Source organism: Haliotis asinina, chromosome 6 (genome assembly GCF_037392515.1).
Source record: "Haliotis asinina isolate JCU_RB_2024 chromosome 6, JCU_Hal_asi_v2, whole genome shotgun sequence".
Classification (NCBI taxonomy): Eukaryota; Metazoa; Mollusca; class Gastropoda; order Lepetellida; family Haliotidae; genus Haliotis; species Haliotis asinina.
The window spans coordinates 18,841,395-18,868,553 of NC_090285.1; the positions used below are offsets into that span (position 1 = coordinate 18,841,395).

The 27,159-nt window shown below is 38.9% G+C and overlaps 1 protein-coding gene across 2 annotated transcripts in view; it reads left to right on the forward strand.

Moving 5' to 3' along the window:
• LOC137287666 (rho GTPase-activating protein gacF-like) overlaps positions 1-27,159 on the forward strand; it is a 237,826-nt gene that overhangs the window by 45,443 nt on the left and 165,224 nt on the right. For both annotated transcript variants that reach the window (XM_067820053.1, XM_067820052.1), the window contains exon 2: positions 4,225-4,503. In XM_067820053.1, the coding sequence (XP_067676154.1) occupies positions 4,240-4,503 (264 nt within the window). In that variant the 5' untranslated portion in view covers positions 4,225-4,239. The remainder of the gene's footprint in view (positions 1-4,224; positions 4,504-27,159) is intronic.

Here is a 27,159-nt window from a genome sequence, read left to right on the forward strand (position 1 = left end):
CACATAGGAGCTGTTGTTTAATGCTGGAATAAAAACCTATTGAAAAGTTAGTAACTTTAGTGTTTGAATTACAAGCCAAGATGCTTTCAATATTTCTTACTGGCCGCTGTCTGACCGCTGTTAGGGGTTATGCAAGACAGGGTTTACAAGCAGCTGTTCACTAATCCCGCCAATATTCGGCAGACGATGGTGATCTGATCGTCTGCTAGACCGGTTGTCTGCTTCAGTGGGTATTGAAGAAGCCGGGAATTAAATTTGTGGTTTACAGTTATCTACTTAAACTGACACCTGGAGGTGAAGTATCTGTTGAGCGAGGCTGAAAATCATTCACTCAGCTGGAGGAGGAACAGGAATAAGCGAGGGATTTATTCTAATTGGATTGAATTAAAGTGGGATTGAAGATCGCTGGAAGAGGTTCTCAAGTCAGTTTGTAATGTGTTAAAATAACTCTGATTGGATTGTGCGTGAATGGGTGAGTGTTGTTTTATGACGTTTTTTTATTCAGTCTTCAAGCTTTATCACAGCAGCAGCAGCGGCAGCGGCTTCTGGCATGATACTAACCTGGGTCTCTGTTGCGAGTCTGCGTGAATGAGTTAGATTTTTGCTTAAATTCACTGCCCTTAACCTATGAGTTGGTCTCTCATTAGCAAATCCTGGCACGGACAAGGGACGCAACTCTACATTTCTTGATTTTGCATTAAGAATAGGAGGATAATAGCGATATTACCAAGATAATGTAATACACAGCTAATGCATAGGCAATTAACTCATGTAATCCCAAATGACCTGCTGCCCCTACAATCAAAATCTAAACAAAAATCATTTAGGTTGTTCGGGAATCCATTATTGTGCATACATTTAGGTGCCTGTGTTTAACAGAGGGTGTCGCAAGGTGTCAATGAACGATGTTTGTCTTCGACAGTCATAAGACGTTGTTGAAGTGGAATGAGGTTTAGAATCGCGTGCGTGTGTGTGCTAGTATGCGTGTACTGGTCTGGACTACTGTCAGACGCACTGTGTTAGTCAAGGAAACCCTCCTTAAATTAATTAAACTAATTCAATCTTTACTACCAAATGACAACTGTCAGACAGTACAATATCAATAATGTACATTTGTTTTATTAATTTGTTTTTATCTTCCTTTGTTTAACGCCTCACTCATCACTATGGCAAGTAAATGATAAATATCTGTAAGTAATCGAGTCTGGGTCAGAGAATCCAGTGATTGGCTTCGTGAGCACCTATCGATCTACGCAAATGGCATCTATCAACCAGGTAGCGAACCTGACCACGCCATTCCGTTAGTCGCCTCTTTCACCAAGCACATTCGCCTTTCATGAAATATTTCTGAATATTAACTCTTTCCCAGCTCTTCACGGGTATAAAAAAATTGCTTAAACCCATGCGGCGTAAATCTGATGAGCAACACAAGGACACATCAGTAGCACTTAAACACAGGATGGTGCTACCAACACAAGACCTCTTCATTCCAAACTCCCTGTGAAATCATACTGACTCACCTGTAATCAGCGGTCAAGTTACCTGTACTCATCGAACATGCGTAATGTGCAAACAATTACTCAGCTCAGGAATGTCAGGTATTTCTCAAGATAACGATGCAAGGTTATTTGTCGTGTATAGAGATTGCCTTGCCAAACTACCCATTTTAAACACATCAATCTCCGCGCCTGACATTCTCGTAGTTCCGCCATGTGCACGTCCGTCACCACTCACTGCATAGCGTACACTGAAGAAACTTGATCCCGTCATCAAAGAACCACAACTCAAGGTTAATAGTTCCATCCTTGCCAAAGTGTTTTGCAATCCTCATCAGTTCATTTAAAGGTGAGGCGAGGCAAAATGGCGTGTAACGCCGCGTAACGATCATTGCTCTTACATAGCGACATGTACGTACGTATGTGTGTACGCGCTTGTCCGGGGCTACGTGTACAACTGCCTGCCCAATAAAATAACATAGCATTTAATTAGTGATATCCCATTCAAACACATTATTTTGTCTTTGAACAGGTCTTGTTCCCTTAATTCTAGCAGCAGGCAGGGTAACTACAAGCACCGTATTATATTTGCCTTTGCTTCGACACGGTCGGGGCTCGAACCACCCACTCCCTACCCGCTAGACCAAGGAGGTAGCCAGTCCAAAGACATTTAACTAGTGTCTCGAATAGTCCGGGGCCGTATGGGTAGACTTGTGATTAAAGCGTTCGCTCGTCATACCAAAGACCCGGGATCGATTCCCTTCATGATACAATGGTTGAAGCCCATTTCTGGAGTCTCTTGCTGTCATATTGCTGGAATATTGCTAAAAGCGGCGTCAAACTCATTTCACTCACTCACGTGTTCACTCGGACAAGTGTTCACTCGTGTCCCTGTAGACAGATCCTCTCCTTGTTTAGCCAGTAGGCTTCATTGGGCACATGTGGTTCCCTATATTATAGCATAGGAACTGTAAACAACTGACAGATGTTAGCACTTGCAGGTGTAAATACGCAGGCGAAAGTAGGCCCACTCCACGAAGTGGGGGCGGTGGGGCAGCGTACTCGTTAAAACTTAAAATCCGGGTTCGGTTCCCCAACTGGGTACAAGATGTGAATGTCTGGTGTCCCCTGTCGTTTATTTGTTGGTGTTTAACGCAATGTTCAATATTCTGAATTCTTTGATTGGCATATTCAAATGTTTGAGAGTCAGATGAAGACAAACTTAATGGGTGAACAATTTCTGTATTCAGGTGATGCGTTGTCTGGGAAACCATATTGTCAAGCGTTGTCAGAAATCTGTATAGAAACGTCGCATCACCTGAATAAAGAAGTTGTTCATCCATTGAGTTTGCCCTTATCTTCAATATTCTAGCAACATTCCAGGTATATGGCGGTTCAGAATGGTTACTAGGCAGCAGTTTTATGAGGAGACAATATTTTTATTATGGTTCATGGCTTGGGAAAATAATTTTCCCCCATAACGCCTCCATGGATAATATTCCTTCATAACACACTGCCTCTCTATGACACGTGGTTTGCAAATGTTATACTATTATCTATCAATACAATGGGTGTGTATGCCAAAGTGTTTCCGGGGAACTGCTTAGCCAGTTCTACGACGCCTCAAATATATTTTCAGAGTGGCGCCCCATATAGTAACAGGATTTAATGACAGTTTGTTCGAATTCCAGATTCATGGAATTACTTCGGTTCAACTTTAAGCATTATGGGTTTCTTAAAAAACATCAAGGCCCAGTGTCAATTTGGGCTTTACGGAACAAACTCGCTAGTGATGTACCTGAATTACAGAGCTCCAGTTAAGGAGCGTATTTGCGTATTTTACTCAATAAAAATAACATTTACTCAATTAATTACAAATCTGAGAGTACAAAAAACGCATAAAAATCACTTAAAACCCAATAGGTCTATAATACCTTGAGTACTTTACTCAATTAACTAAATTGGCTTGCGTATGATTCGTCGTGGTGCCCAAACTCTTCAACAGCGTTAGCTAATGGTAGGCGATGCCTATAGATGCATATACATGTACTATTATAGTCGTAGCCACTGTCCGGGGTTTACTCTAATTGTCACATGACAACCACCTTGAGCATTTAAAATGGCTGTCAAATGTTTGGCAAAATGACATTTACTAACAACTTTTAGTCTATTGGGGACGGTGGGGTAGCCTAGTGGTTAAAGCGATCGATCGTCACGCCGAAGATTCGGGTTCGATTCCCCACATGGGTACAATGTGTGAGGCCCATTTTCTTGTGTCCCCCGCCGTGATATCGCTGGAATATTGCTAAAAGCGGCGTAAAACCAAACTCACTCACTCACTTTAGATGAGATGCATTTATATTTATAATATTTAGAAGAGTTAAGTGCCCAATAAGGATGAGAAACTCTGTGTAAGTGTACTCAATTCTTTAAACTAGTGGGAGTGCTCAAAATGCTAGTTACTCCTCAAAACATGCAATTACTCATACATAAACAGACATGGGAATAAATACCCAATTGCTTGAAAGATTATCTGGAGCTCTGTGAATTGTTGTTGAAAACAACGTGAAACCATTGCCCTACTGCTTCGGGTCCTCTGTTGCTTTGATATTTACATCAGAAACGATTAACACAACCGGTGTATTGAAAACACATATATCAATTTACAATGATATATCTTGTGATTTATAATAATAAATCTAGCCTGACCTCTGACTTTCTGTTGCAGGATGTGTTGAGTGCAATGAGTGAGGCACGCCTAGAGGAGGGGGCAAAACGGAAGGGCCGGCGCTGGTCACTCGACACCATCACACCAAGGTTCAACCTCTGGAAGAGATCGGGGTCAGTTATCGATGGAGGCCTACTGTCCCACCGTAACTCTATCGCTACGCCCGTCACCATCGCCGAGGAGGGCAAGACGCCCTCGCCTGGGCGTCGGATGAAGAAGACGCTTCCTCACGGTGATGTGTATGCTGTGCTGGACCTCGCCGACGGTCGACATGTTGTGGTAGGTGGAATAGTTGCATCTGTAGGCCAAACAAACATCAAACAATTTTATGCGAATTATGTGGGTAACGCAGCATCTGTAATGAGTGAGTAATGTTTGTTGCCGCCTTTAGCCATATTCCAGCAATATCAAGGCGGTAGACACCAGAAATTGGCTTAAAGCATACCATGTGGGGAATCGAACCTGGGTCTGTTTCGTCGAGAGAGAACGCTTTAACCACTAGGCTACCCCATCGCATCGCTGCCTCTCAGAGAAGTAGAGCGGATTACGATGACCCGTCTAGTGGACACCTGGTGTCACAACATATTTCCAGTAATCCACATGTACCATTTCACCACCATATACCCTTTTACGAAAATGGAATCATACGTTTCATTGCATAATCTAGACCTGTTGACGTGCTATGTATGTATTGAGTTATGCAAATGAGTATGCATTTGAGACCCGTGAAGATCCGGGTTAGAATTCAGCAACCTGTTGTTAGACGGGATCGAGTGGTCAGGTTCGCTGACTTTGTGGACACCGGTCATCGTATCCCAGTCTCGCAGATCAATGCTCATGCTGTGATCACTGGATTGCCTGGTCCATACTCGAGCATTTGCAGACCACAGCCATATAGCTGGAATATCCACGGTGCAAAACGTCTGTATCTACTATCTAAACTTGTGAAATAAACATCTCACTAAGGTGAACACATTCAGTGTAACTGAATCACTGTTTGGTTTTCTTCGCATGATCGCAAAGAACATTAAGTATATGCATGACAAATAGAACACTCGTCTTCTTATCACATGGCATGTTTTTGTCATCTCGTGACCTGACAACGTTGACATTTACACTCATGTCCGCTCCACTTATGAATATATCAACTTGTCAAGTCACTAGATGAAATCAGCGGTAGTGTCTGAAAGGATTATATTCTATTCTCCGAACTTTTCAAGTGACAGGCATGATGTCATTCCATGATGAAGTCACGTCTTTGAAATGTGCCGTACTTGTTTTTACAGAGTTTTGGTACAAGTAGGGGGGACAGGAATATAATTTCAAAAGATATTACAATGATTGAATGGTTGATTTGTTGAATGATTGATTGACTGACTGATCGATTGATCGATCGATCGACTGAATGGTCGATTGTCGTTTTACACCAAACAGTTCAATATTCCAGCTATATGGCGGCGATCTGTAAAATCGAGCCTGGACCCGACAAGCCAGTGATCAGCTACACGAGCATCAATCTACGCGACGGGGATGCGATGACATGGCAACAATGACACATTTCGCTGCCTTTGACCTTGATTTTCATATACTAACGCTTTTCTAGTATTGCGTTGCCATCACCCTAGCGCTGAGATCATGGCACTTTGTTCACATGTCAAGTGTTTGTTATGACAGAATGATTTTGCAAGATTCCCCTGGTACAACTATTCAGCATTTTCCACTTGCCATGCCGAATTAACATGATACGACATTGGGCGCACCTGGCCGAGTTACTGATTCGTAAATATGTCTGCTCTTACTGGTTGATTTCTGATTATGTAGCCGAAGCTGTTCAAGGCTATACCCACGCAGCTAGCCATTACACGACAACAACTTAGTAGTGTGTGGTAGACATTTTCAGCTGTCTTACTGGTTCGTCTTTTTAATATCTGTAATATTGGCTGCGGTGTTGAAGCCTTATGGTGCGCTCGTCACCAGACCAGGGCCCACTTGCACAAAACGATCTTAGAGCTATAATTATTGTAAATCCTTAAGATCCCGATCTTAGGCTTCGGCTACAATCGCCATCCACTTGCACAAAGCGATTGTAGGCTAAGATCATTGTAAGTTACAATCAAAACTTACAATTGGTTGGAACCAATTGTAAGGAGCTAAGATCATTGTAGTCAGTAGCAAAATGACGTCCAAGTTGGTGTCGATTTCACGCAAATAATTAGCTTTACGTTTGGGGATTGCTTTCATATTACATAAAACTGTATGATTCGCCTTGACACTTCAGCGACACGGAGAATGCAACATCGATTTACGTCAGAAATATCGTTGTTAGCGGTAGTGAACAACATCACTATCGAGTCAATATCATAGAGTACAATTCTCACCCGATTCAGTGTTGGAAAAACTATGAGCACCATACCTTTTTGATAAACAAGGAAAGGATAGTAACGAAAGGTGTCTGCATGCGATTAGCAGTGGCCATGACCTTTTCAATAACTCAAGGGCAGCTAATTTTAGTTTTTACGCAAGATGGGAGTGGTTTCCCTTTGCAGATTATGCCGTTGCCGTAAAATCTGCCATGCCCAAATACAATGCATGTTCTGTAGTGACAGAACAGATATCCACATATTTCTTTTCGGTTAATGATTTTCTCTTAGTTTATCATTGAAATAATCTACAGTTGGATAAAGTACAAAATTATGTTTTTTTTCTACTTGTGAAAATTGAATCTGACAAGAGACAAGAGTTTTAATCTATGTATTTTAAATATAATACAGGTATTTTTCAAACGGAAAAATACACTAGCTGGGGTATGTGAATTTTTTTTTTAACAAAGCGAAAAAATAATTATCAAGAAACACTCCCACAGTCATGTCACACTTTCATATCTTTAATGCAGCTAATGCAAGCTAATGCTTGCGGGATATATATGGGATTTTACTCCAAATAACACCGATGCCAAACTATGTTCAACTGACAGTCAGTGACAAATCATGGTACATTTAGGTGTTATGTCATAAGGAAATTTTATTAATGTGTTATCTTTTAATTTCATGATTATTAGGTCAATAACTCAAGACCCAATCTGTTAATGTATTTGTTTGTATTTCAGTATTTGCATAAAACATGATATTTCTGTGGTTGCAGTATCACATGTTTAGTTCAAAAAAAAATTAGAATGTAGAAAAATTAGAGAATAACCCCTGAGGTACGAGTGATTATACATGTTACCTTCTACGTTATCGCTTCCTTCAACGTTATTATTTACTTCAAAGATTTGTGGGTTGGGGTTCTTTGGGTTTTTCTTTTGCTTGTTTGTTTTTTAGATTTGTTGTCATGAAAAATCTGCAAGGTGCGATTAAAGAAGGAATGTCATCTGTGTGCAGTAACCAGATCCACGTTGTATTTGCGCTGCATGCTATGCGCACTTGAAGACCACTGTAGACAGGAGTCGAGTTTAAGAAATTTCTACGTCCAACGTTGAAGAGTTCGACCTTAGTTAAGATTGCGATCTTAAATCCATGCTGTCTTAAGATCGTCTTTGTGCAAGTGGATTAGGGCAATTGTATGGTGATTGTAAAGTTGATTGTAGGGGCCTAAGATTGATTGTAACTAAGATTGCTCTGTGCAAGCGGGCCCAGGTTCGATTCTCCATTGTTACAATGTGTAAAACCCATTTCCGGTGACCCGCCGTGATATTGTTGGAATTTTGCTAAAATTAAGCTCACTGCATAAACATTGTTCTTATTATTTATTGACTGCGACATTTCGAAACCGATTCCTGTTCCATTGTCGAAAAGTCGCACTCACGAAATAAAAGACGTTCTAGCAACGATTAGTAGTTCCAAAGATCGTAAAGCCTTCGCCTACAACTTGTATCTCGCGAGATTCTCGCGTAATATCATGACTCGGCAACATGGATTCCTCTGACGAAGAAGAAATAGTACATACCCCGCAGTCACTTAAAAAATATAAGAAGAAAAGGCACAGCCTAAATCGGCGTGGGTCCGTAACTGGATTTTTAGGCGAGACACGAATTTTAGTTCGAGAACTTGAACAGAAAGATCCAATGTCACTGAAGAATTTTCTGATGGACACATCAGATTTGGACATTTGTTTCAGCCGTGCCTCGGACGTGTCACTCTGAGGTGGACAGAGATCGAAGCAATTTGATTGGTCGAGAACTTGCAGGAAGTAAGACAAATCTTGCAACTCGACTGCGACTAGTTGTATGAGATTTCAGATCGTTACAAATTGGGTGTTCTCACGTTGCATCTGTGTTGCATGCTACAAGTTGTCACTACAAGCCGCACCGTAAGGGTGCACCTTTAAAATCCCACTCAAAGAACGAATCTACTTTCAAGCCGAATGCTTGGTACATTGTCCTAAAGCAGTGTATTGCAGTTGGAAATGACAGATCAGATGAATAGGCGCAGGACAGAGCAAAAGCAAATGCTATTCTAATGTATTGGCTGTTGAGAACAGCAGGGTGCCTGGTGTTCAGGTATTTTACACGGACTTCAAAAGCAGTGTACGAAGCGTACGTATAATATTTTCCTGCGAAGACGTTATTTGCTCGAGACGTTTTAAAATCTTTTGAGTAATTCTTATTTGTGGCTGTTATTGTTTGTTTCTTATTTTAAAACTGGGTGAAAAAACAAAAGTACTTCATATGTAAAAGAATGAAGATCATTTTAGAATTTCATGTCAAATGAAAAGAGGACACAAAGTTGCATCTGACTTACAGTCTGATGGCTTGAGGTAGCCTGTGACAGTCAATATATGGACATTTCATGTGTCCAGCAATGTGATATAGATAGCAACATATAGACAGTTCAGGTGTGCAGCAGTGTATGGTTATATCAAGTGTCCAGCAATGTATGGACATTTCAGGTGTTCAGCAATGTGATACTAACATTACAAGTCTCCAGCAATGTGATATAGATAGCAACATATAGACATATCAGGTGTTCAGCAATGTGATATAGATTGCAACATATGGACAGTTCAGGTGTGTAGCAGTGTATTGACATTTCAAATGTCCAGCAATGTGATATAAACATTTCAGATGTCCTCAATGTGATATAAACATTTGAGGTTTCCAGCAATGATATATGATACAGACAGCAATATATGAACAGTTCAGGTGTCCAGCCATATATGGACATTTCAGGTGTCTTGTAGTATATGGACATTTCAGGTGTCTTGCAATATATGGACATTACAGGTGTATTGCAATATATGGACATTTCAGATGTTGCACAGTGTAACACTGACATAATGCAACTGAAATCAGAGTTGCTTCCCTTAGGAAGTTATTGTTACCGTGTTTCCTTAGTTCTGTTACATATATCGTGGCCACACTATGTCCCTGAACCAAAATGTCTCAAAACCATCACATAATTTATGGGCAGACTCAGCTTTATCAATTTTGTCTCAAATTTCTATGTACTATTTGTGAATATCAGAGTCTTTTTCCCAAACTGAAATATCAATCATTTGAATAAACTGCTAGTTTGGGCAGTTAATTCTGATATGATCACAATCAGATGCTGTTCTAATATTTAGATGATATTCCAATATTTAGATGATATTCTAATGTTTAGATACCAACTCTGTCAGGAAAAAGGTTAGAACAGTGGCATCAAAATGGCATCCTCATTACATTCCCTTCCCTTTTCATAATAACAACATCATGTGTTTCGTATTGGCCAGTACAGGGTCCAACCCATCTGCCTGGCACCTTTGCTGAGCAGGATACTCCATTGCTTATTTTCCCACCATGAGAATACATTGTTTCCTTTGAGTGATGGATTTGAAGGTCACACTGACCTGTGTGAAGCAGGTTATACAAATGTTAAAGTTGACCAGTTACGTTCATGAAGTAAAATTGTCTGGCATAATCAGAAAGCACTCTCAATAGGTGGGGTGGGCATAATGAGATCTATATGTGAGGTAGCAGAAGGAGCTTATCTCATCTTCTGCTACCTTGTCGAAGAGTGCAGTGGTTTATCAGCAGGGAATATATATATACATCACAGCAGCTGCAAGCCATCTTTGTTCTTCGGAAGATCAGCTCATACTGACATGAGATCCTCTCCTGACCCTGTCTGAATTTGTCAGGAATTTTATTCCAGAACTACCATTCATGGCATTTACAGAAGAAAGTATGGTGCTTAACGTTGAAGAAATTGCTTTATTAATTTTATTGGTAGATGTATGAAAATGAATCATACTTTGTGTACAAGACTTTGTAAGCGCTACTGACATGTTGTCTGAGGACACTGTCTGATTTTGTCTGGTATTTTGTTCCAGAACATGGTGCTGAACCTTTCAAAGAGTTGCTTTTTCAGTTTTACTGGTAGATATATGGAAATGAAATGAATTGTGTTTGAATATACATGATCTAAAGTTCTAATTCATGAGATCCTAATATGACACTGAATTTGTTTGGAATTTTATTCAAGAACTACCATTCTTGGGCCTAGATTGCCTTGAAGCTTTCTCAGTGCTAGGATAGTTGTAGGTGCCATACATTAACATTACCTTGCAACTATATTAGCTTTAAGAGAGCATTGAAAATCTAGGTCCTGGTCTTTACAGAAGAAACTATGGATCTGAACATTTTAAAAAATATTTTTAATAATTTTACAGGAATATGTATGGAAATGTATTAATTACTTTTTGTGTACGAAGGTTTGTGAAGTGTTAATGCCATTCTGATTCCAGAACTGTTAGAGCAGAGATAGTTTGTAAGATGGGGTATGACAGGAGCCATATTTGAATGCAGGATCTAATGGTGAAAACCTTAAGAAATCGTCTTAAGTGTTACAAGAAGTCTGAAACTTTCTGGTGTAAAAAGAAAATAAGTTGTTTTCATCTTTTTTATCTTTTCCACCATTATTATCAGTAGTATAATTCTAGTTTATATATCTTCAAAATTGGAATTTCCCTGTACACTAAAGAGAGCCATTTGGTAAAACTTGATATGTATAAAAAGAGATGATATCTGAAAGTTTATCAACACAAGAACTGAAACTTTTGAGATAGTTCCTTGGATACATTAGCAGGAGATTGCACAGTCTATCTCCTTTTCAGCATTGATACCTTCTTCGTAAACATTGATACCTTTTTCATAAACATTGATAGCTTTCTAAAAACTCTGATATCGGCTTATGAACATTTATATTTGCTTATTAGCCTTGATATCTGCTTTAAAACATTGATATCTGTTTATAAACATGTCCATGGCATGATTACCATGTAATTAGGTCCATTAGCAGACAGCCTGCAACATCTGCCCACATGATCACAAACAAACAGGGAAATATCAGGCAACACTGAGGCTGCTATCTCCATGTAATTAGGTCTGAGAATAGCTGGCATGTGTACTGGAGTCTGATACCAGTGACCTTGGAGTAAGGGGAGGTGATTGGGCAGGATCTCTCCCGCCTGACAGCTGGCCTCTTGGGGTTGGAATGCATGTTTTGGTATTAAGTTGAACACTGTTGTGTTTGGAACATATTTATATTTCATATATTTCACTGAAACGTGTTTTCGGAACATGTTTTAGTGTTCATCTGAACACATTGTTTTTGAAGCATGTTTTGGTGTCTAGTAGAACACATCATTTTTGGAACATGTTTTGGTGTTCAGGAGAAAACATTGTTCTAGGAACATGTTCTGGTGTTCAGTGGAAAACATTGTTCTTGGAATGTGTTCTGGTGTCCAGTAGAACACATTGTTTTTGGAACATGGTTTCAAGTGTTCAGATGAACACATTACTTTTGGACAAGTTCTGGTGTTCAGTAGAAAACATCATTTTTGGAACATTTTCTGGTGTTCAGTAGAACACATTGTTTTTGGAACATGGTTTGGTTTTCTGTAGAACTCATTGTTTGGAACATGTTCTGGTGTTCAGTAGAAAACATTGTTCTTTGAACATGTTCTGGTGTTCAGTAGAAAACATTGTTCTTTGAACATGTTCTGGTGTTCAGTAGAAAACATTGTTCTTTGAACATGTTCTGGTGTTCAGTAGAAAAAATTGTTCTTGAAACATGTGTTGGTGTTCAGTAGAACAGTGTTCACAGAATATGTGTTGGTGTTCAGTAGAAAATGTTTTTGAACATGTTCTGGTATTCAGTAGAACACATTGCTTGGAACATGTTTTGGTGTTCAGTAGAAAAAATTGTTCTTTGAACATGTTCTGGTGTTCAGTAGAAAAAATTGTTCTTTGAACATGTTCTGGTGTTCAGTAGAAAACATTGTTCTTTGAACATGTTCTGGTGTTCAGTAGAAAAAATTGTTCTTGAAACATGTGTTGGTGTTCAGTAGAACAGTGTTCACAGAACATGTGTTGGTGTTCTGTAGAAAATGTTTTTGAACATGTTCTGGTATTCAGTAGAACACATTGCTTGGAACATGTTTTGGTGTTCAGTAGAAAACATCATTTTTGGAACATGTTTTTCTCCTCAATCTTTCAGAAAAACAACAAAATTTACACACTTTCAAAGTTCAAAACCAAGTTCTTTGAGGAAGCTGATGTTACCTTATGTATTTCACCTCAGCATCAAACTCAGAAAACATGTCTCTATCCAAGAAACAAAAAATGATGACCTTACAAAATGTGATTCAATAGCCTAAACTGTTCCACACCCATCCTCTGGTAGACCTAATAGGTTCAGTGTGGTGGTGTGCATAGCTGCATCTGAAGATAGCAAGCACCTGTTGGGAGGGGGCTGTCTATGCAGGAGAGGCTACTGGTACTTAGCCAGGATTACACAGTCTTAGTGGTCAGTTTGGTCAGTAATCCATACCATCTTCAAGGGAACATCAAAGCTGGACAAGATAGGTTTGAAGAGAGTACTTTAGGTGGTGGTGAGAGCTATGGGAACAGCTGCTATTTCTGAATGGAAAACTTGAAATTGTCTGTAGAGTTGAAGGATGATGGGTCCATAGTGGCTAAAGTGTTTGCTTGTCACACTGAAGACCCAAGTTTGATTCACCATGTGAGTGCAGTGTGTGAAGCCCATTTCTGGTGTCCCCATATTGCTGGAATATTGCTAAAAGCAGCATAGAACATAAGTCACTCCCACACTCATTCGCTCACTGCAGAGTAAACTTGAATGCATGAAATGACACAGTATGTTTAATTCTGTAGATTAGGCTAAATAGAAAAAGTGAAATGTTTCTCGGGCATCGGCATGTCACTTTTATTTGTGCGCGTAACAATTTTTTCTTGACATTTGAAAAAAAATATTTTTGACTTTGCCATATCCCGATCATCCATTTGTCCACTATATGAATGTGTGTAAGAACGAGTGTGACCGAATCTACACTTCATTAACACATGCTTAACTATCCAAGCTATATTTCTGAGAGAAAAAAATAAAAATTTGTTCCTCCCTCGTCACTTTTTTTCTATGAAAATGTTTTTGAAAAGTCCTACCATCCTCATCACTATTGAAAAAAGTGTGCCCAAGAAACATTTAGTTTGTTTTATGCAGCCTTATAGTCATGTTATCTTGACTGATAACGGGGTACCTTGGCACACAAACCAAACAGAAAAAAAAGAATTGCAATATACTGTCATGTATTTTTTTCTATTGCAAAGTATGACGATATATTGGGAACTCAAATATTATTTTGTCAGTTGCTGACTCTGATAGTACATGGATATCCTTTTTTTTCTAATAAATTATGTGTTTCTAATCATTAATAGTAGCCACCATTTTGCAGCCATGGATATATGCGGTAGACAGAAGGTGGACGGGTGGTCACACTTGACTGGCATAACCCTTTTTTCAGGTATTTAGTCCAACCCCAGACTCGGACACAGGTTATGTGTGCATAGGATGTGATTTTCCTTAAACATGTCCACTTTCACCTGAAATGAGATTGTGATGCAAATACCAAACCTTCTATAGCTGGAAAAGAAGTTTGAGATGTATACTTCTAAGGAGCTGAAATATTTACAAAAAGTGATGACATGTATAACAAGTGTAAAGAAATTCCCACCCAGTGTCACTGCTTTTAATTAACCGCATTCTCAGAAACATAAACATCATCTAACATCAGTTGTCTTGAAAATAGCATCAAAGCTTTTCTTAAAAGAACCTGGGAGACAAAAAGGCAGGCTTGATGTTGGATAGATCTGCGGATTAGTCTGATTGTAGTTATTTTTGTCACTCACAGCGGCCATTGTTTATCCAAGGTAAGAAAGCAAGTAAATTGCTGAGTTTCAACAGACTAAACACTTGTCAGTCACAACTGATTAATAGTTGATATGATACATCGAGAACCTTGCTTATCACATCACAACTATGTGATACTGGTATTATTCAGAGTGTTTCTTTAGCCCAGCGTTTAAATTAATTTATTCCATATGTCTTTGGGTAGGGCTCGGGGTGACTTCATCGTGTAAATGCTTTGATTTCCGTTTTACCAGTGATAAGTCAGAATGTTATAGCCCATTCTGCCTAAGCAATGCCAGTGGCATAACATAGTTGTCTCCCTTTCCAATGCCAGGATCCTGTGATAGTCAGGGTTTGAAGCCAAATTGCAGCAATTTCAATTAGGATGTCTTGGCATGGCTATGAAATGCAAGTGCCAGGGATGAGAATTTTCCACAGATAGTGGAATTCCGCATATTTTATCGTGCTAGGGTCATAAGATCTGGCTTCTGAACATGTAGGCCCAAAAATGCCTCACTCATTATCATCTTTTTTGACTCATACCCATTCTCACCACTGAAATTTTGTTTTCTTGTTTTATGCTGCACTCAGCAGTATTCTAGCTATATGGTGGTGGTCAGTTAATAATCGTGTCTGGACCAGACAATCCAGTGATCAACATCATGAGCAGCAATGTACACAGATGGGATAAGATGATTATTAGTTTCCACCAAAGCAGGGAGCCTGACCACCTGATCCCTTTAGTCACTTCTTGAGACAAACATAGGTTGCTAAAGATCTGTTCTTACACGGATCTTTATGTGTCAGCTGCAAAATGTAAAGCACCCAGCACACTTTAATGTCTATACCCTGCTGGCCATGATGAGTTCGTTCATGTTGGTAGTTGCACTTAGACTGGCAATATTGCATAGTGCAACATAAAACTAAACTCTATTAACCAGTCTGCACAAAGTGTGAATTCGCTCAACACTTACACTATTTATATATGTACATGCACACACTTATTATAAGATAGAGTATGAATGCATAAGTGTACAATGGTGTTGATGTCCTGATGAAAATCTTGATCCTCTTGATCCATGCTTGTCATGAAAGATGATCAGCAGGATTGGATGGCCAATCTCGTCAGGGTATGACATTTGAAAGACAAAATCAACAAATATAAACCCAGACCAATTTATTTCTTGTTTTGCTAATTTTTGTCCTCTGCAAACCTAATGCCAGGAGGGAAAAAAGTAGCAAAAAAATCTTCAGTCAAAATAATATTCCGATTAAATACTAAAAGTATTTTTGGCAATTTATGAAGTGTGTATGGGGCATTAAAAACATAAGGATTTTAGTTTTTGAGCATTGATCTTTATTTTTATTTTTATCTTTTTGTTTTTATGACCAGCAAATCCCTGAAAGAAGAAATAAAACTGGTCGGGCCTCAGCCAGATAAGGAGGTCAATCTCACTGAGACATATCATGATAATTCCAAAATACATAGAATGATTATCATGATCAGTTTGTCTGGTTCAACTCATTTATTGAACGACTTCAGTTCTATAGCTGCAATATTCTGAGTATGTTATTAAATATAAATAAACAAACATAAGAAGCAAATAACAGGATTGACTAGCCTTTCTTGCCTACTGGGTCATCGTTTTTCAGTTGAGGGGAATGATTCTCAGTCACTGTATTGTCTGGTCCAGATTCACTTATTGAAAGACATCAGTGATATGGCTGCAGTATTTTGAGCATGACAATTTAAAACAAAGAGACAAATGTAAGAAGCGTCTTACAGAAAAGGGTGATCAGGTTTGCTGACTTAGTTAATGTATGCCATCATATCTCACTTGAGGAGGATGATTCTCATGATGTCAGTCTCTTGAATATTTACAGACCACCATCGCATAGCTGAAATATTGCTGTGTTAAACAACACACAAACAAGCAAAGAAACAAACATACAGTGTTTATAACACTGTTTACCAGCTGCAGATCCAGAGAGAAACAGTACCCCAATGCACAACTAAGGCACTTGATAAGAACAAAGTTGTTAACGCACAGGAATGTCTGACTTATTTCCCAGGATTCCATTTGCTGGCTCACTCTCTGTTATCTGTTGTCATGTTGATCGTTGCAAATGGGACGACAGCGAACTAAGAAATAGAAATACTGCCAGTTTGGATGGCTTGGCCTGAAAAAAATAGACGTGTATTTATTGACAGTTGTAGAATAATTATCAGAGTATGGGATTCCAATATCCTGATTCATAATTATACTCAGTCAGATTTTGGCCAGGAGGGTTGGTGAGTCAATCTCCAGTTTGTGTATAAAATCCGGAAATTGGCAGCTGATTTCTGCTCTGTTCAGACAGTATGTATCAACTTGCTGAACTTTTTAGTAGAAATGTAATTGAATATTAGGTGGAAACAGATAAATGGTGTTCCAGGGGTCTGTTTGTCGATTTTCAGTTGGTAATTTTTACATCAGCTTTTAAGAAATGAAAGTTCAAATTGCATGGCAGGCTAAATGGTTTTTACATGTGTCAAGTTACGGTTGAGAATTATTACAGGTTTTCAGTTTGTGTGTCAAGGATTGTGGTGATACTTTGTGTATGTGCTCTCGTTTGTATGTACCAGACACTGCTTTGACACGATGGACAGTATTTGGAGTTGGGAGAGAGTGAGTGAGTTTGATTTACACCACACTTACAGGAATTGGGATAGAGAACTTTAACAGTGGGCCATTATTAGCCATTTTCTGAGTTAAGAATGGGCCACTGCCCTTGTATTAATAGTAAACCTTGTGCCATTTTTCTTTCTAATGCGCAAAATGGGCCTTTCCTCCTGCCTTTCCTAATCCCTGCACTCAGCAACATTCCAGCTATATTGCAATCCAGTCTGGACCAGACAATCCAGTGATCAACACCATAAGCATCGATCTGCACAACTGGGAACTGATGACATGTGTCAACCAAGTCAGCAAGCCTGTCACCTGATCCTGTTATCTGCCTCTTACAACAAGCATAGTCGCCTTTTTTGGCAAGCATGGGTTGCTGAAGGCCTATTCTACCCAGAACCTTCATGGGTCATATTGGACTTGGAGTGTACCAAGAATACTGGCATGGTATTTTGTGTATTGGCAGTGGTTTGTCCATACCAGACATGGAATACTGACACAGGAGACAGTGTTACATGTTGGTTGCTAAGACAGTTCGAATGTTGATAGTGATGTGTCCATGCGTTACTTTGCAAGAGAAGAGTATATTCAGTGTCACAGTACAACCACAAGCTACCATTTTCTTCAGATTTGCTCAAAACATCATGACCATGAGGTGCACAGGGGTAGTCGAGTGTTTCTTTGTCTGTTTGAAGGCTGTGGTTAGATTCCCACATGGATACAGTGTGTGAGGCCCATTCCTGGTGTCGAAAACTGCCATATTTCTGGATTATTACTAAAAGTGATGTAAAAGCCAACTCACTCACTCACTCACTCACTCACTCACTCACTCACTCACCTATCCAGTCCACCCACCACCTGAAATCTATCCTGAACAGGTGGCAGTAAATTGACCTAATTACCTGTAACCTACATATCCCGTGTTCAGTATACGAGCACATCAGTGTATGCAAGTATCATAATCCCTCTACAACAATACACCTGACCGGTCTACAATGACATGAATCCTTTGATGAGATGGACTTCCAGTGTATTGGACACACCATGGTCGTGTCCGCACACACTGACAGAGGCGTGTTAAGTCCTATTGCTACAAAGGTGGGACATGTTGACACGATATTTGTATAGTTGTAGACAATATTACATCTGCGATGTTTGCCTCGTCAGTTTGGACAACATCTTCCACATACGCTGCATCGACGACATAGCACAATGGCTGAGGTATGGTTACTGAGTTCAGAGTTCAAATGACATTTGGGGAGCAGTTCTACATATTTTTTATATGTTTTTAGGCCAGACCGATTTTATTTCCGATCCACCTGCTGTACTTTCAAGAATAAGAAAAAAAATAATAATTAATTTTCCCCTCTCAAAAAATAAAATCCTGCTGTTTTTATTGGCTGAAAATGTAAATTCACAAGAAAATACTGTTTAGCTTTTTTTTTTTACCCACTTAATAAACTGCCAAAATACTTTGAGTATTTAGAAGGAATATTGCTTTGATTTGAAATTTTATTTTTATTTTTGTACACACCTGCCTTTAGGTTTTCAGAGGACAAAAATCCATAAAACAAGGAATAAAATTGGTCTGGCCTTTTGGGGAAATATATTTCATTGGTTGAAATGACATTCTTGAAACAATACAGACAAAAGTAAACATTTGGGACTTTATTTCTCTTTAGATGTACATTTTTCATAACTGAAATACACATCTCAGATTCAGAGACCCCAGGATTATAAAATTTGATTTATCAGTCTTTCTTTCGAGTTTGAGCTTGTTCTGAATAGTATCTATTAAATTTTGTAATTTCTTTCTTTCTTTTTTTTAAGTACCAAATTTGTGATTTTTTTGTGAATCACAGGTTCTGCAGTTCTATAATGGTGAAATAAGCCATTGTCTTAGATATTTGGTCATATTTGACAATGAAATCAGGCAACATAGTCAAGTATTCAAAAGACAAAAAATCTTGTACACTTTAATGAAGAGTTTGATATATTCAGTTTCCTGTATTCCAAATACAGTACTTCGTCCAGCTTCAAACTACTTGGCGGGGGTGCTGGATATTTCTAGCATTGCCACAATACCAAGATATACAATATTGGAAATGTGTATCCCAACATAACTGGTATATAGTGTCTTTCAAAATGTTTGTGAGAAAGGGACTTCAAAATGACAAGTCAGAATGAAAGGCTAAGATTAAAATTTGACCAAAGAGGTTAACAAAGTATGGATGTCATCTATCTATCAACCCCATCAACAGAAGGCACGTTTTTGACTGCATATTTGGATACTGTGGCTAGTTTTGCTCAAATTTAATATGAACATGCTCAGATCTACATAGCGCACCAATGTTGTGTCCATAAAATTTTGAAATCCTCTGCTGGGATTCAAACCACAGACCTCCTGATCCAAAGTTCAGAGGCCTTTTCCACATGACCAAAGAGTCGAAGTTCATCAGCAAATTGACTAGGTAAGGACGTCATCTGTGGGATGACTTCACACCACTGCTACAACTGTAAAACATAAGCCAGGCTAATACCTTCCTCCTGCTTCCTCGTTTATCAACTGCCAGTTATGAAAGCCCAGCTGACAAAAATTAAGAATCACATACCTGACTATTAATCCATCAAATATCCACGCCATCACATACCGATACATGCTGAAAATAACAATATTTTGTAAATATACATGTTTCCTACCACTTGTTTACACTATTTTATATACACCACACAAAATGTCAGAATTTGAAGAACCAAATCTGTGTGGTCATAACTCATCATGCCATTTACTTGAAAATGTATGGGCACAATATTTATAAATACTCCCACAGGCTACAAGCATCTGAGATTGTGTTAACACCAGCTACACAGAGGGAGTGTTTTAACAACGGAGCCCCCTGTTTACACTAAGGCTGATGCTGTTGACAGATCGGAGATGGCATGGCCATTACTGGAGATTACTTTATATTGGTGTGTTGGTGTAACCCGATTTGCCTGATATAGGTAATGGGGAGAATTAAGTGAGTTGGGTGTCCTGTGTTTTGATCAGCTGTGCTGACCAGTGGTTGATAGCATGAGTGACCCTGGAACATCTGGGTTAGAACTTGTCTCAGCTTACTTGTCTTCCCTTGACAATCTATGCTAGTATTGGTCTTCAGCAACCCATGCTCGTAAGAGGCAACCTGTAAAGATCCAAGTCCGAATTGGTTCTCAAACTTGTTGTAAGAGGCAACCTGTGAAGATCTATGTTAGAATTAGTCTTCAGTAACCCATGCTTGTTAGATTCACCCTGTGAAGATCCGTGTTAGAGCTGGTCTTCAGTAACCCATGCTTGTTGTAAGATTCACCCTGTGAAGATCCGTGTTAGAGCTGGTCTTCAGTAACCCATGCTTGTTGTAAGATTCACCCTGTGAAGATCCGTGTTAGAGCTGGTCTTCAGTAACCCATACCTGTCATGAGAGGCGACTAATGGGATCAGGTGGTCATGCTTGCTGACTTATGATATATGTCATCTTATCCCATTTGTGTAGATCGATACTCATGATGTTGATCATTTGATTGTCTGGACTCGATTCTTTACAGCCTTTTGCCATATACCTTTCCATGCATAAATCAGTGATCCCATGAATGACACTGCTTGTTGTCAGTGAAGGAGCACACAATCAGTCTTTCAGACATTGTCACTCCCAACTGTGTCTGATATGAATGTACACTTGGAATATTTTAGATTTGTTCCATCCTGGAATTCCAAAGGGAGACAACCAAAAAGGTACCTATGTGCTGTAGTCCAAACGAAAGACAATCATATGTTAATGGAATCGAAAAGTTATTCCTATCCTGTGGTTTTGGGGGCCTGTTCTGTCAAGGAATCCCTACAGGAAACTAGCAAGAGTTACTGGAATCACTCCAGAAGACATCTGAAATTCTGCTCAGCAATCCCAAAGTGAGATCATCACTGAATTCTATGGACATGCTCAGCGCATTAATCCCAAAGTAAGACTTGACCAGTGTTCTGGTTACATATTCTTCCCAGGAATCCTCAAGTAAGACATGTCCAATGTTCTAGGGATGTTTTCTGCGTAGGATTCCCCAAGTTAAACACTGGCTATATATTCTGCCAAGGAGTCCTCAAGGAAGACATGTACAATGTTCTGGTTATATATTCTTTCCATGAATCCCTAATGAAAAAATGCATGATGTTCTGCGATGTATTTTGTCATAATCCCAAAGTGAAAAGCTTACCAGGCCATGCTCAGTCTATTTAATTTCATGAAACAATAACAGAGTTACAGTCTTGCACATAAGTTACATTAGCAGCTGGCAGGCAAATTTCATTCAGATTGACTGGATAATCCAGGGATTAGGAGATCTCAGATTTAGGTATATACCATTTGATTGTTTCTTTTCCTGATTGACGAATGTGTCAAAATGAGGCAATGTTGTAGTGATGATGATAATAACAACAGTCATCATCATCATCAATGTCATATTGAAAGTGTAGTCCACTACTTCCCTGATGGAAGATGCAGTTTTACGACTTGGAACAGATTTTCTGAAATTGTTCTGGTTTCATTCTGGAAAGGTTACATGTTAAAATTGATAATGGTGAGTTGGTACATGTATGTCTTTTTGTCAGCTGAACAGTAATGTTTCTTTCAAATTTAACTGCACTTATTCCTCAGATTTTTTATTGGATTGGTTCTGATGCAAAAAATATTATTTGAACAACTATTTTGAGACAATAACAAACACACCTTGAATTGTTGAACTCGTGTACATTTGACTAATTACCTACCTTTACAATACAAAGAAATAGGAGGTATTACCACTCTTACAATATCACAAGGTACTTCCAAGACTTCCAAAAACATGTTTTCTGTGTATTCATGTTTTCTATGTTTCTGACCTCACCGAAGATATGTCCATAGACATATCCGTACATCCAACTTCCTCCCAATCATGTACATGTATACATAGGTAGAGCTATGTCAGAGGAGAGGGGCAGACGTGAGCAGCCACAAACAGGTTTATTTGAAACAGTGTTGTGCTTCCACTTAACACTTTGTTCATGTGCAAGGTATTGAAGCGGGGATTAGCCTGTCTAAATCTTTAATCAGTAGCTATGTTGATTTGGATGACCGAGGACGTCTACAAGCTGCTTGTAACACCGGACAGAGAAACGTTCTAGCATGTAGAAGCGTAAGTCTAGCAACCACATCACACAGACAGACAGACACTGCTGAGGTGACAACCATGCCACTTTAACAAAGACTAGTTCTGGCAAGGAATATTTCCACAAAAAGTTGAGAAGTGTTTCAGAAGTGACAACTGTTGTAAACAGGTGATGCAGATGTAAGTGGCTTCGTGGAACTCTTGTGACTAGGGAGAGAGCTGTCTAAGGTGTGGAGCCAATTACTGATCTGACTATTATTATCCTGGCATCGTGGGCAGATCGGCTTGCAGTACTGTGAGGGATGCTTCTGTAACCTACGGTCTCCCTCAGACAATACTTCACCATTGCCTCAGTGGGCATATAGAAGTTGAAGAAATCGGGTTGAAAGAAGAGGAGACTTTTTAGTGGATTTGACAAGGAAGTTTTGGTTACAATTTGGTTCTCTTGGGGATTACCTCTTGTCATGGATTTAATTCTTGGATTACAAGTTTTGTGTAAGTATGCACTTGGTTTATCATCCAAGAGTGACTTTGTCCATCAATGTTAATCCAGCCAGTTTTGAATCTTGTTTGAGAGTATTTGATTCATCAAAGGATCAAAGGAGGATCATGTTGGTATCTTTTTGTGGATTTTGCAAATGGAATACAAGTGGTTCCTTTTATGGCTAAGCTATCAAAGCCTGTTTATATCATAATGTTACTCAATAGCATATATGTCTCCTAATTTTGTTAATAAGACTACGATTAAGAATAGGATGAAGGTAACTGTTTTACTTGAATACATTATCTACATACTAAGGTCAGCTTTGACATAAATAGTATAAATTTCAAGTTCTGAACTTTATGTAAATGTAAAGTTTGAAACAGACAATGTTTGGAGTTCATGAGATTGGAAAGTAGATTGTTTGCATGTTTATAATAAGGGTTTCTTTTACAAGTTCACGTGGTCAGAAGATCTGTAAATTAGCACGCAAGTGTTTCTTCATTAAGTGGCATTGTGTTCCTCTGGTTTCTGTCAGAATCAGTGTTGTTTCTGCTTGTAGCCTGTGTTAAATATGGAAGGCTCATTAAGATTACGGAAGGGAAAAGTGTTTCAAGCTTGAATGACTCCTCTGATAAACTGATGCTATCTCAGACAGAGAAGACTCCTCTCAGGATGTGTGTATACAATCTTTTAGACAGAGTCCTGAACCATGTCCGAATTAATGCCTGAATTTGATATTTCCCTCAACAAGTCCTCAGTATCCAATCATGATGTCTCCATATTTATTGGTTTTCACTTAGCAATCTGTTTAACAGCTTTCTGCCATGTGTTAATAGTTTAGCCGGGGCACACAAGTCAGTGTGATTCATGTTGAAGGTTTCAACAGTGTTACATGTGGGCTAGCTTTACATGCTTTGTGTGTAAATCACTTGGATATATTTACACCGGGACTAATCCTGTCTGAGTGCCCAAAATGGACTTTTGTACATGCATACTTATATTGGTAAACTGGTTTGCCATGTGGTGTGATTACTGCCAACTGATGTACATCTTGGTGTTGATAGCTTAAACTAGTTTATATGGACAAGATGGTGGTCTGGCTTTCATTCCAAGAAAATAAGGAAATCGGGACAGATTTTCCCCTCAGAAAAAAATATTGATAGTTTATTATGATTCTGTAAGAGTGAGTGAGTGAGTGAGTTGAGTTTAACACTGCTGTTAGCAATAATCGAACAATATCATGACAGAGGACCATGTGAGGAATTGAAACCAGCCTTCAGTGTAACAGATGAACACTTTAACCACGAGGCTTCCCCCGCCACTCTCATTCCGTAGAAAATATTGAAAAAATGTAATGATAAGAACTTCTTTTATTCCACGAGTGTCGTGTTGCGATACAGATTCTGGTACAGTTATTATTCCTGTTTGACCCACAAAATAAAAGAAGTTTTATGAAAATGAAAACCTTTGAACTTGTGACCAGATTTTATATTTCTGTTTATATGCAGATTGCAGGTGGATAAAAGTCAAAATAATGTATGATTTTTCACATGACTAGTTGATCTTTTGAGGTGTGGTGGGTTCAAAATAGTCATGTACTTCCTAGTTTAGACTCACTGGTGTAAATATAACCACTTTCTTCAGGCAATTGTTCTAAACAAACTTTGACTAAATATCCTATTTTGCTAAAAGGTACTGTTTACACATGAACGGGAGATATATTGTAAAACAAATTCGTTACATTGCAAAAAATTATTATATGTTTAATAATTGATAAAAATCAGTGAAAATTGGCAAAATCTTAACAGCATTTTATACCAAGGGGCATCTGTTCACATGCAAAATATTTGCATATGCCTTTATGCAATATTCCTCATGCAATTCATGTACATAAGGTTAGCAGTTTGTTCTCCCAATTTAGTGGAGAAATCAATCTTCATTGAGACCATCTATGTATACCATATAGTGAGTGCTTAAAGCGAGACTAAACTTTTGATGGGAAGTATACAATACATTGGGCATTCTTTTACTTATAGTGTGTCTGACATTTCAGATGTTTGAGATCGCAAATGACTTGATGAGAGTATCAGTGCATGAGTGTGTCTACAGTGCCTGGAATGTATGTAATAGAGTAGTAGGATGATTGACATTGCCTGGTATATACAGTATCATAAGAATGGTGTCCTGATTCTGTTGTTAATATGTTCACCTCCAGTCCTTTCATGAACTGAAAAGAACCATAATTAGTTTTGGTGTATAATCTTACACCTTTGTGCCGATCTCTTGGTCACAGATTGTTGGTGACGGTATCTGGCAGCGTGGCCACCCCTCAGATCATAGGGAATCCCTATTGAAAGAGCAATCAAATACCAACAATCCAGTCAAGTTACTTTTCTGTTGATTGTGATGTTAGGCCGAAGGTACATTTCAGCAGCATTTAGGGTAGACACAGATATTCCTGAGTGTGAAATAAATGTCATACCCACTTGTCGACCATATGCTTTACATCTGAGATCAACACAAACTGTCATGGCATTTGATGAAGAGTCTGTTGCTACTGGAGTAAGTTCAAGACTGTAGATGTCTAAGGCTGTTGTCATACTCCATCACTTCTGTTTCGGGCTGTTTACACCTTCATGGGAAGGTTCAGTATGCATTGTTCATACTGAAATCTGGTGAATGTGAAGAACCTTTCACATAGAATGACCATCAGTTCTGGTTTCTGAAATCTGGTGAATGTGAAGAACCTTTCACATAGAATGACCATCAGTTCTGGATTCTGAAATTGGTGAATGTGAAGAACTTTTCACATAGAATGACCATCAGTTCTGGATTCTTAAATCTGGTGAATGTGAAGAACCTCTCACATAGAATGACCATCAGTTCTGGATTCTGAAATCTGGTGAATGTGAAGAACCTTTCACATAGAATGACCATCAGTTCTGGATTCTTAAATCTTTTGAACGTGAAGAACCTTTCACTTAGAATGACCATCAGTTCTGGATTCTGAAATCTGGTGAACGTGAAGAACCATCAATTCTGGATTCCGATATCTGCTGAATGTGAAGAACCATTAATTCTTGATTCTGATATCTGGTGAATGTGAAGAACCATCAATTCTAGATTCTGAAATCTGGTGAATGTGAAGAACAGAATGAGGACCCATGTCATGTTCTTCAGGGTCATTCAAAGTTCTTTACTTTCCCTACATGCACTCATTTTGCACACAAGTTTTCAGAGATTTATTCAGTATGGTATCCTATTAATGTGCATTTTAGTCATAAACATTTCTTTGCTTCTACTTTTGAAGTGAAACGTGAAGGTCCGGGCTAGAATAGGCCGTAGGTAAACCATGCTTACCATAAAAGGCAGCTATGCATGTCGTGAGAGGCGACTGATGGGATCGGATGGTCAGACTTGCCGACTTTGTTGACCCATGTCATCAGTTCACAGCTGCGCAGATCGATTCTCATGCTGTTGATCACTGGATTGCCTGGAATATTGCTGAGTGTGGCGTAAAACTAAACTCACTCACTACCTCTGAAGCAATTCATTCAGTTGTCCCAAAATAGTCTCTGCAGGCAGTATAAGATGACCAACTGGATTTGTGACTTTAATAAAGGCAGTGCACTTACTGTAGTAATCATTGGATTGTCAGGCCCAGTCTTGATTATTTATAGACAGTTGTCATATAATGATGGCATCAGACAACTTATTTAGCCACTTCAAAATTAACCTAAGAGCCAAAATATCTAGTTTTTCATGGCAAATGACTATTTATATGTCATTGCAACTTTCAAGTCATATGATACATCAAACATTTAGATTAATGATGTAAAGTATTTAGAATGTATTCCAGGTTTTTGAAATATGAGTTCCCCCAAACATACTGACCCAGATATTCTAAATGGCCAAGGTTTAATCAGGACGTGTTCCATACCGCTTGTTTCAAAATATATAGATTATGTAAATGATCTGTTTATAATTCCTAGCCTACAAACACAGGGACTGATGTCTGTCAACCTGACACTGTGTACATTCATGAACAGTCTCCTGAACTCATCAGTAGGATCAAAGGGTTCCCAGGTGACATGTTCATCAGAGCAGGTGAAATATGTCAGCCCCGTTACCTGTAGCGGAACACAGGCTATAATGCCTTCAGACACAGACATGTCATCTCACATTGTGGTGGAGCTATATTTGTAACTGTTACAAGGGATTTGCTGATTATGAATTCATCACTTTAATGGAATATGATTAAGGACATTTAAAATGGTTTTGGACTGGTTCTGTTTGTAATTGCTGAGTTGTTTTGGAGTATTTGGGTTAGTGGTGATTTGGGTTGGAGTGAGGTTGGCTTTGTAGATTGGGTAGGACTGTCTTGACAGGGACCTAGAAATGATGGGGGTTCGGTGTAGACATTAAA